The following is an 11,779-nucleotide window of genomic DNA, read 5'->3' on the forward strand; positions in this document are numbered from 1 at the left end:
CAGAGTGCGGCCAATGTGCCGCTCATAGATCTGGCACAGGAAACGGAGGGCCTTCCGGGCTGCCACTTGATAAGTATCCTTGTGCCGGAAGCCGGTGGCGGTCACATTCCATGGCTGGATGTCGGGGTAGCGGCTACTCCGCCCGATGTAGATAATCATCTCACACCGAGGGGTCCTGCGGTCCTCATACTCCCTGCTGGTGTACTCCGGACACTCATAAATCCCGAGGCGGTCCATGCAGGCGAACAACAGTCTGGGAAAACCAGGCTCCTCCAGGCAGTGGCTGTTGACCCATCCTTCCTCGGCCATCTGGAAAAGATCCGGAGCACAAATTAGTTTTGCAATAGAGCAGAGGTAGGTAGAAATTTTGTAAGTCTTTTATTTTGGTCAAAAGGGCTAATTCGGTCCTAAGGTCGCGTCCTACAGCCAACGACGACTCTGATACCACCTGAAGCGTCCCCACATAAGTAGAGACTAAATGTGATACAAATATCAGTCCCAGGAGGCTGATAGCACATTTATTCGACAGATAATTCAATTACCGTACAACTCCCGAGGGAGTGGGCGTGAAAGCCACGCAGCGATAAGAAGTAAATAAAGAACAGCGGCTAACCAAGCGACTGCCAAAAGACAGCACTCGGGACTACACGGCAGCAGCAGCATCTTGGAAAGGCCAACACCACAGGCAGCGTTGGGTGCGGACACAACCTCTACTCAAGGTCCTCGGCCATGAAGTCTGGGTCTTCCTCTGTAGCAACGAAGCAAGGGTGAGTACGAACGTACTCAACAAGTCCAACCCCATCCACGGAGGGGAATACAAGCAAGTTTATGCATAGGTTACAACAAGGATAGCAGTTTATTTGCGGTAAAGCTAAATTTTTAACACATGCATAGGCTTGTTTTCAAATAAATTTTTGTAAAACTTTGCTTTAGTAACCGAGCAAGGAGTGGGGTTGATCCTACACAAAGGATCCAAGTTTTTATCGCTATCGGACTCCCCGTCCGTCATAGCTCACGGCACAGCTGCCGGACACTTCCGAAAATCCAACACACACGCACGCACACACACACGTGACCATCCATGCCCAAGTGCTAGTTATGTGACCAAGCCGTAACTCGTCCAATGCTGTGGACACGGCTACCCGGATAGGTTTTAACTCTGCAGAGGTTGTACACTTTTCCCACAAGTAGGGTACCGCAGCACGATCACCTTAGTGCCGGTGCGGATCCTAACAAAGCCATTACCCACCTTAGCTAAGACTTGCTAGCCCTCGCGGAAGCACCCAAGGGGTTCACGGCTCATCCACGAGACCGTAACCGGGACCTAAGTCACCAAGATCTTACTCCTTTTCCATGGGCTCCCGTTGCTCACCAGCACCCCTGAGGACTAACAATTCAACTAGTGCGATTTATGCTAAGCCGTTGCCCATACAACGGTCGAGTGGTTGCACGATGGTGGAATTAGGCAAGATGACACATCAACTCGGTCCTTAATCACGACAAGATGGATATCTCCCGGCATTGCTCAACCACCAAGGTACAAGCACAACATTCTGGCACCCCACACAAGGAATACCCATCCATCCTGTCTACACATCCTTTTCCCTTGAACCCAAAAAGCCATTTTTCTCACTTGAACACACACACACATTTATTTTCCGAATACACCATTGTAATAATGATTGCAGTTAAGTAGTAATTCCCTAAGCATTCTAGTGGTGGTTATCGACCAAATAGAGCGAATCATATTTAGGGACAACCATAGGATAACAAGGGATGTTCATAACAATCAAGGGGTGGCTATCCAACCATGTCTTGCAATGAAATAATATGCATTTTGTAAAACAGGCCAATGGGTTGTGATTGAAAAACTAGGTATTAAATATGCATCAAAGGGTGAGATTGGACTTGTCGTCTTCAAAGCCTTCCGGGAGTTCTGGCTCGCGGTACTGGTCCTCGGGCTCGGGCTCGCGGTCAAACTCCTCCTCGGGCTCCTCCTCGGGAAAACCGCGATCTACGGCACACACAAACAGACACACATATAAATAAAAGAAAGATCGGTTTTTAACCGTGAGCTCCAAACAGAAAACATGAACGGAAAATAGGTAGAAGGATTATTTTTGGGAAATTTGGATATGGATCGGCGAAAGTATTCCGGAGGATGACGTGGTGAAATTTGGGATTAATTGGAGGAAGTTTGGCGCATGAAATGACGGGTTAAGCATGAATTAGGGGCTTAAACAAGAGGTTTAGGACTGATTTGTAATAAACCAGGGACCTATTTGTAAATACTTTTGGAGGTGGAGGGGTCGATCTGTGAAACAGCCTAAGAGAGAGGTGGAAGGATCTATGTGTAATTTGGGGAAAGTTGGGGGTCAGATCCAAAATTCGGGGTATTCTTATCTTCTTCTCCAGGAACTTGGAGAGAGAGGGAGAGATGGAGGGTGGCCGGCCGGCCGGGCCTCGCCGGCGGAGAGCCGAGGGCCGTGGGTGGTGGAGGGAGAGGAGGGGGCTCCGTTTTGCCCCTCACCTTGGGGGGAGGATGGAGAGGAGCGGCCGGTGGTGGTTGGGTGGCGGCGGCCTTCGGGCGGAGGGGAGATGGCGGCGGCGGCTTGCGGCGGCGGCGGCGGGGAGTAGGGGCGCGGTGGGTGGTGGTGTTGGTGAGTGGGGAGAGGAGCCGGCAGGGGTCCTTTTATAGGCGGCGAGGAGGGCGCCGGCGGTAGGGGACCGGCAAGGGTCGGCGGCGACCGGCGGCATGGCACCGATGGCGTGCCGTGGCGGGGAGGTAGGCGCCGGGGCGGGAAGGTAGGGACCGGCGGGTGGACGGCGCAGGGACGTGCCGGCGGGGCCGGGAGGGCCCCGCGCGGCCGAGCGCGGGACGCCTGCGGGCGGCGCGCGGCTCGATGGCGCCGGCGTGGCCGGTGGGGCCAAGGCGGGCGGCGCGGGCCCGAGCGTGCAAGGGGCTGGCGACGGAGAGTATGGCGCCAGGAGGAGTGGGGCGCCGGGAGTAATGGTGTTGGGGCCAGCCAGGAGGTGTGGCGCCAGGGGGAGGTGACGCCGGGTGCCAGGAAGAAGAAAGAGGAGGAGAGAGAAGAAGGAAGGAGGAAGAAGGAAGAAGAAAGAGAAAGAAAGAAGAAGGAAAAAGAAAAGGAAAAAGGGGGAGGGAAAAGAGAAAGAAAAAGAGAGGGACCGACGGCGATTGCGGCACGCGGTCGGAGCACGCGCGCGGCGGTCTGACGACGGCACGCGGCGAGATTTACGGGCACAGGTAAAAGATAGGTGGGGGTCGGCATGGGTGCCGGGACGGCGAAATCGCCGGGAAGATTTTGGAATTCCGGGAGCTCAGCGGTAAAAAGATTTTAAAGACGGTTTTTAACGGGTGATTTCAGGGTGGTGATTTCACGGACGTTACAGGTGCTTCTTGCGGATCTCAGCAAGCTCTTGGGCGGCACAGAAAGCAGTGGCTGGTGGATTGGGGAAAGTGGTGTGGCGCGGAGAGGAGAGTTCCTCGGACTTAGGTGGTGGCGCTGCGAGCTCGAACAGGGAGTAAGAGAGAGAGCAGCTAGGGCAAAGGGGAACTCCGGCGGGGCTTCTGTATCCCATTTTATAGCGGCGCGGAAGTGATAAGGGGGAGCAGCGCGAAGGCCGGGGAAGAAGCGATGGAGTGCTCTATCGCGGCGGCGATTGAGGGACGAGGGCGGTGGAGCAGGACTTCGGGGATGACACCGGCGGTCATTAGGCACCGACGTCAGGGCGGCGCAGGCGCGGGTTTGCCGGTGGTTGAGATTTGGCGGAGGTGGGCGTCGTCGTGCGGTGGATCTGATGGAAGTGACCGGGAAAACAGCGCTAGAAACAAGGGCGCACAGGTGAGAAGACAGGCGGATGCGGTCGCGCGGGCGAGCGCGGAGCAACAGATTGTCGGGGCGGCTTCTGACAGGATGGGAAAAGGAGCTGTCGCTACCGCGGTCTGGGTTGGCGGAGGAGGAATCGTCGCGTAGCAAGGACCGGGGCGGCGTGACTGTGGCGAGGTGACGGAAAAGACGGGCGGCATCGGGCTCTGCAGCCGGGATCTGGCGATGTGATGATGGGCGCGGGCGGCGAGGTGCTGCAGAAAGGGTAGCAGAGGAGCTTCCGTCGCGATTGGGGAAGGGGGCGCGAGAATCCATCCGGTCGTGGGCCGGCGACGAGGCGGAGCGGCGGACGTCGGAGGAGTTGCGCCACGCGGCTGGGGAACTCTGAAGCGGGCATGCAACTCGAGTGCGCCTGTCACGGGAAATCTGGGGGAAATGATCTCGTGGGCCCACCGGTCAGTCTCGGTGGTCCACGGCTCGAACTGAAGGGCGACGCTGTGGGATGGCTTAGAAAGATCCGATAGTGGGTTGGGGGTCGGCGGGGTCGGAACTGGGGAGACCACGGCGAGGGGTCGGATCGAAGGGTCGGGTGATCTGGAGGTTGAACACTTAGGCTTGGAAACTGAGACAGGGGATCAGGGACTTGGATTAAGATTAACGCGAGGATTTTTATCCGAGGCCGTTACAAGTAGACAGTTCAGCTCTAACATCAGTGAAGTAAGCAGAATAATCAGTACTAGTAAGACTAGATAACAACCTGAGCACATTTTGAAAACCTTTCAATTTAGCTCTAGGGTCCAATATGAATACAACAAAATAAAGCATAGGAATGTCTCTCCAGTACTTAAGATAGTAATCTTTCATAGGAACAACAACATGCCTGAGCAATTCATCATTTTCATAATGTCTAAGATGCTTAGCAATCAAAATGAGCTGATGCAACATAAGTGGAGAGGTAGGATAATAAACACCAGATAGTGCAACAGTACAATTATAAAAGAGTTCAAAGAAGGATAGCATACTCTGTGCAACATTCCAATGATCTTCTGTCAACAGTAAAGGATCTCTTTCACCCCTAGGATAGTTAGTCTCAATGAAAACATTAAATGTCTGTCTGTAAGGGAGCAAATGCTTGAGCATGAGATAAGTAGAGTTCCACCTGACTTCCATGTCCAAACCAAATATTTTAGGACGAACATTCATAGCTAGACAAAATCTCTTAAATGCAGCAATGCGCTGGTTAGAAGCATTGATGAAAGATAATGCAGATCTAAATGCATCTAGATATGGCTCAATCAGATTAATGGCAGATTTAACCATGAGATTGATGATATGACAAGCACAATGCTGATGTAAGAACAATGATCCAACATAAGCAGCTAATTTAGGACTAAGTTTCTCCATAGTAGTAGAATTAGCAGAGGCATTATCCAAAGTAACAGAAAACACCTTTGAAATCAAACCATACTCCTCTAGCACACTAGTCACACGGTCAGAAATGTTCTGGCCAGAGTGAGATTCATCAATAAGCCTTAAATCAATTAACCTCTTCTCTAATTGCCGATCAACATTAACATAATGAGCAACCACACTAAGATAATCTTCCTTAGCATTACCAGACCAGATATCAGAAGTGATAGACCCAGATGAAACGGCAACAAATGATTCAATAAGCTTAGCACGGCAATCAGTAAAGTACTTGCACATATCTCTAGTGGTTGATTGTGTAGAAACAGCAGAAAACCTAGGATTATGAGCAAGTTTAATATACGCTTCAAAAGCAGGAGATGCACCGAAACATAGAGGAAGATCTAGTCTAGCAATCAAACGACATAATTGAGTACGAGCTACCTCAGCAGAGTAATCCCATTGACGAACAGAACCGTCAGGGTTGAAATGGATCAGAGACTAGGAATTACAAACCTTAGCCCTCCTGTTTCGGCATTTCTCAACATGCCTGTTGAGATGGCCAGTGCCAATGCAAGATCTTGCAGCATATATAATGCCACAATGATTACACTTGGTAGAGATCCTTACCTTCTTCCCATTGATGTCCTTGAAGATCTTTTCAAAGTCCTTCCAGCACTCAGAGCTGGTGGAATGGGACCTCTTGGTGCCGCTGCTCACCATGTCTGGATCAGCATCAGGTGCTTCTTGACCAGCAGGTGGTGCTTCAGTCGCAGCTATGTCGATTGGATCGACAGCGCTACGATCGAAGAGCTCGTCCCGCTCTGCCTCCATGTCACTCTCATCATCACTTCGCTGGCCCATCATCCGAAGCTCGTCGTTGATGGTGTGCTCCTGGAAATCGTCGCCGCCGTCCATCGCCGACAATCTGGTCCCTCAACAGATCAACCTCGAACACAAAACAAGAACGAGTCAGGAGAAGAACACCAACAAATCAGTAGAAGAACACCAACAGACAACAACGCAACGGCTTACCAACGAATCCGGAGCACCAGAGCGCACGGCGATGGTCAACGAACAACGGATCTGGAGCACTAGAGCCAGGGAGGAGCAAGAGGAGGCAACAGGACAGTGGACAGAGGAGTGGGCGAGAGCTAGAGGTGGGGGAAGAAGACAACAACGTAACGGCTTACCAACGAATCCGGATCACCAGAGCGTATGGCAAGCTGAACTAACAACGAATCCGAACACCGGAGCCAGGGAGGAGCGAGAGGAGGCGGGGGTTGGGGGAAGAAGATGACACACCAACGAATCAGTTGAAGAACACCAACAGACAACGGTCGGGAGGCGAGGAAGGCTAGCGGCACCGGTAGGCGGCCGACGCCGGCCTTCGGTTGCCGGAGAGGGAGGAGGCGAGAGGAGGCGGGGGTTGGGGGAGGAAGAAGATGAAACAAGAACAAATCAGTAGAACACCAACAGACAACGGTCGGGAGGTGAGGGGGGCCAACGGTCGCCGGCGAGGGAGGAGACGAGAGAGCAGAGGTGGAGAGGAGGAGAGCCAGAGGCGGCAACCGGCGAGCCAGCGAGGCGTGCGGGAGGCGGAGAGCCAGAGGAGAGCGAGAGGAGAGCGAGATCCAGATCCAGAGCGAGAGCGGCGGGGAGGGGAAGGAAATGAGGCTAGGGTTTGCGGCCAAGCGGGGCGAGGCGCCGGCGGGCTTATATACCCCCTCCACAACGGCTCGATCCAACGGTCGGGAGGTGACGGGACGCCGGAGATCAACAGTCGGGAGGCGAGGGGCGCGGGGGTGTCGGGCCATCATCGGGCCGGCCTAAAAATCGTGCCGGGCTGCTGGCCCAGCATGCCGGGAATGCGGCCCAGGCTCGGCACTATCATCGTGCTGGGCCGGCCCGAGCACTATTCCCCTCGTGTCGGGCCCGTGTTCGTGCCGGGTTTTTTAGTGCCGGGCCTCGGGCTGCCTAGTGGGCCTGGCCTATTTGGAAAACTTTGGTTGAGTCGAGAAGCAGAATCCTGACGTGGCCGGGCTGTGCGCTGGCGCGGCCGGCGCGCGAGACACCAACACAAACACAGCCTGACCGAATCGAAACCCAACACGCCCAAAGAGTCAGAGCTCGACTCGACCTCCATACATGCACACACACCGGCACACGTAGCTATATATATCCCCCCGGCGTGGTCGTCCCTATCGATCGTTCTCGTCGGGCAACTCGCCGTCTTACCGCATCTTCTCGGGCACCGGCGTCGCCGGACTTGTCTTCCACCCAGCGTGGCCGGCGGCAGGGGGTTTCTTAACTGATCCCTGTCACCGCCACTCCCGGCAGTCGTCACCCATGGCCCACGCCGCCGTAGCAGCCGACGACTCCACTGCCGTCGACACCGACGACGACAACAGCTTCCGGCTGCTGTCGGTCTCCTGGAACCAGGACAGCAGCTGCTTCGCGGCGGCGACGACCGCCGACTTCCGCGTCTTCAGCTGCGCCCCGTTCCACGAGAAGCTGCGCCGCGTCCACCCCGACGGTGGCGGGTACGCCGTCGTCGAGATGCTGTTCCGCAGCAACATCTTCGCGCTGGTCGCCGCCGGCGAGGCCGGGCGGCACAGGGTCGAGCTCTGGGACGACAGCCAGGGCCAGAGCGTCTACGACATCCCCGGCATCCGCTCCGCCGTCCGCTCCGTCCGGGTGTCGAGGGCCTACCTCGCCGTCGTCCTCGACCGGACGGTCAGGGTCTACCGCCTGACCGACCCGGCGCGGCCGCGCTGGAAGATCCCGACGGCGCTCAACCCGCGGGGGCTCTGCTGCCTGTCCTCCCACGCCGGCGCGCCGCCGGTGCTGGCCTGCCCCGGGACGGCGCGCGGGCAGGTCCGCGTCGAGCACCTGGGGACGAAGGAGCAGGCGGCGACGAGGCTCGTCGCCGCGCACAGCTCGGACATCGCGTGCATGGCGATGACCCCGGACGGGGCTGTCCTGGCCACGGCCAGCGTGAAGGGCACCCTCGTCAGGGTGTTCAGCACCATGGACGGGACTTGTTTGCAGGAGGTGAGATTGCAAGCTTGCAAATGCAGCGATCAAGGTGTACTGTAACAATTTTTTTTTACTGAGAGATAGACAGTAAATGTTTTCTGAATTTGCAGGTGCGCAGAGGGCGTGACCAAGCTGACATATATAGCATTGCGCTGTCGCCGAATGTGCAGTGGTTGGCGGTGTGCAGCGACAAAGGAACCCTGCATGTTTTCAGCCTGAGGGTTAGAGATGTGAAGAAAGATACAGGCGGCAAGCAATCTGCAGAGGCAAGTTCAGTCGTGCAAACAAACACTGCATCCAATGCAAGATCATCCTTGTCCTTCATGAAAGGTGACCGCAAAACCTCTTCCCATTTTTTCCCAGATGATGCATATACTCTTTCAAGTCCGTTATCTAATGAGCAACAGGTTCACTGAGAGTATGTTTGGTTGCTAATATCATTTGGTTCATATATGGAATGATTCAAGATAATAATAATCCGTTGGGTGAATTGTATCAACACATCCAGAATGAAGCCATCTCACTTAATACATTATTCTACTGATAGGAGTGAACCTAGTAGAAGCAAATTGGTTGAACTCCACCATCCAGGATCATCCATGCATACATAAGTGGTGCATGCAACCAAACACACCCTGAATCACCTCTAAAATTCATCGATATTTTTGTGTTCTCCATTTTCTTGCAAAATGAATTGCAAAAGTACTAAATAGTATGTGATTTTGTATATAATAACTCTCTTGACAATGAGACATACATTTACGTCATCATACAATCTTTGACTTAGTTTGTTCTTAGTAGTCAGTTAGTGTAAGCCGCTACTACCAAACTAGAATTGACTTAGTTTATTATCTATTCTTAGTTAATCAGTTAGTTTATTCTTAGCAGTCACTCTATCTATGGAATTTATGCCGTCACAGGGTCAAGAATGTTTTTCATTATTCCATATTATCTGATTCTGGACTACATGAATTTCTTATCAACTTTTGTGTTCTCCAGGGATTCTGCCGGATTACTTCAGCTCAGAATGGTCATTCGCCCAGTTCCGTCTACCAGAAACCACACGCTACGTTGCAGCATTTGGAGAACAAAACACCGTCATGATTATCGGGATGGATGGAAGGTACCTTTTTTTATTTTTTGGGACTACTTTTATTTAAAAAAACAACAACAAATTCGTTCCATATACTGCATTGCCTCATTATTCAGACAGAACGTAATAACAACAAAATTAGCAAATAATTGTTTAATTTAAATCATTCATGAACTGATGAACACTCCCTGTCACTTACTGACTTGCATACTCACTGATGGCGTCGATCTACTCTGTTTATTTTCGGCATGTCCATCAGTTTCTACAGATGCAGCTTTGACCCCGTAAATGGCAAGGAGATGGTGCGGAAGGAGTATTTCCGGTTTCTCAAAGATAAGGACTCTCCTCCAATTAGGACTTTAACAAAATGAACTTCATGACGTCTGAGCTGCTTGTGCAAGGAAAGTTTTACACTTGGTTCCATGTGTATATACAGAGATGACCCTCCCTTCAATATAGATATATAAGAAAAGATATGTTATCAGAGATTAGGCTCAGTTGTTCCAAAATTTTTGCAGTTTTGTTTCAATTTCTACCACTTCTCTCCTTTACGTTGCAATTGGATTTCCCGTAAGCAGGTGAATATGGGGGCAACAAAATTATATGCCTGATATTTGGTACAAATCTGAATATGGGGGAATTTGGGATGATTCTTGAAAAGAAAATCACCCTAGCTTGCTAGAATTATGGTAGATTGAAAAAAAAACGTCTTGCTTTTTTATTTGTTCTACGGGCTCCTATCGTTACCATGTATATCTGTTGAAAGGTGTCTTTTGGCAATAAAACTGTGAAGACAATATTGTGAAATAATCATACTAGCAATAATTTTATGAATGATCGTATCATACCCTCCGTGGAACCAATAATTCTATCTACAATTCCGTGATGATGACACGACACTTTGCTTTCACAGGATCGAAAAGTTCATTTTTTTTCCCACAATATGTCATCACTAATTTTATCCCTATATTATTGAGCATGGTTAGTGCCATTACAATTTGTAGTGATACATCGCTAATTTATCTGCTTCACCCCTGTTTATTCCTAACTATATGTTAGCAACTGTATAGCCTGTACCATGATTGTATTGAAAAGTTATTCGTAACTACACCTGCCTAATACATATTTAGCACGTCACGAACTGTGCCCTTTAGACACAAGGCACACGCGCCAAAATGCCTATAGTTAGCTAGGCAACTAAGAAGTTTTTATCAGTTTACTGTCCTTCCCATAAGGCGATCAGTCCGTAGTTAGTATGGTTTGAAAATTTGGTGTGAACATATATAAATATTGGAATATTTGAACGTGCGGTATTGGTGGTATTGGTTTCCTATGTCGGTTAATAGTGTTATTATCCTAATATAGGATATATAATGGCATATAATTAGTGTCATTTTGTTGAGGGATGTGACTCTAAAGTTTAGCTTTCCGTAGACTAGGAAGTTGGTTGCTTTTATAGCCGTTTAAAACAAAAATATCTCTTTTGTTCATCGTTCCTAAAGCATAACCCCACCTTTCGTAACGCATGTTGACTGCCGGTCATAGAGTATCGTGCTACTATTCATTTGAAACAAAAAAATGTTTTATATATGTTTGCCATTTCCAAAGCATAACCCCCTCTATGATGTTTCTAGATCTAGTAACCGCCGCTACAAGTAGGCATATACGCCTCTTTGTAACTTTCCAATTGAGGAAACTAAAAGCTCCGCACATCGTATTCTTGCATTCGATCTAGGGCTAGAATGTCTAATGTAGAGACAAAATGTCACATATTTGTATTTTTCTCATTTATTTCAAAAGTCAAAAACTAGCTAATTTTATCAAATCTCTAAGCATCCCTACATCATGAAGTCAAATATATACCATGCAAAGTCAACTATATGTTTGCAATTGTATAGCTTGTACCATGATTTTATTGAAAAATTATTCACAACTACACTTGCCTAATACATACTCCCTCCGTCCATAAATATATGATGTTTAGGGACAAGCTAGTTAGTTCAAAATGGCTATAGTTAGGTTCATAAGGCCATCAGTCCATAGTTAGTATGGTCTGAAAATTTGTTGTGAATATGTATAGGTTTGAATGTGCGGTATTGGCTTCCTATGTCTGTTGGTATTGTTATGATCCTAAAATAGGATATATAACGGCACATAATTATTGTCATTTTGTTGAGGGATGTGATTTCAAAGTTTAGCTTTCCGTAGGCTAGAGAGTTAGTTGCTTTTAGCCGTTTAAAATAAAAATATCTCTTATGTTCGCCCGTTCCCAAAGCATAGCCCCACCTTTTGTAATGCTTGGTGACTGCGTTCGTAGAATATCATGCTACTTTCGATTGAGACAAAAATTAGCTTTATGTTTGCCGTTTCCGAAGCATAGCCCCCTCTA

The 11,779-nt window shown here is 50.1% G+C and overlaps 1 protein-coding gene across 1 annotated transcript; it reads left to right on the forward strand.

The window, feature by feature from the left end:
- Window positions 1-7,607: 7,607 nt before the first annotated feature.
- On the forward strand, window positions 7,608-9,868 carry LOC117848978 (autophagy-related protein 18d). The gene is made up of 4 exons (XM_034730591.2): window positions 7,608-8,312; window positions 8,408-8,627; window positions 9,297-9,420; window positions 9,650-9,868. Exons 1-4 carry the CDS (start codon window positions 7,608-7,610, stop codon window positions 9,759-9,761), a joined length of 1,161 nt encoding a protein of 386 aa, XP_034586482.1. The 3' UTR covers window positions 9,762-9,868.
- The last annotated feature ends 1,911 nt before the right edge of the window (window positions 9,869-11,779 follow it).

This window comes from Setaria viridis, chromosome 3 (genome assembly GCF_005286985.2).
Source record: "Setaria viridis chromosome 3, Setaria_viridis_v4.0, whole genome shotgun sequence".
Lineage (NCBI taxonomy): Eukaryota > Viridiplantae > Streptophyta > Magnoliopsida > Poales > Poaceae > Setaria > Setaria viridis.

What these genes read in the sequence shown, in the direction of transcription:
- LOC117848978 (XM_034730591.2), top strand. Translation starts at nt 7,608, where the DNA reads ATGGCCCACGCCGCCGTAGCAGCCGACGACTCCACTGCCGTCGACACC. An exon ending in ACGGGACTTGTTTGCAGGAG is followed by an intron (nt 8,313 to 8,407) that starts GTGAGATTGCAA and finishes CTGAATTTGCAG; the next exon opens with GTGCGCAGAGGGCGTGACCA. An exon ending in ATCCTTGTCCTTCATGAAAG is followed by an intron (nt 8,628 to 9,296) that starts GTGACCGCAAAA and finishes TGTGTTCTCCAG; the next exon opens with GGATTCTGCCGGATTACTTC.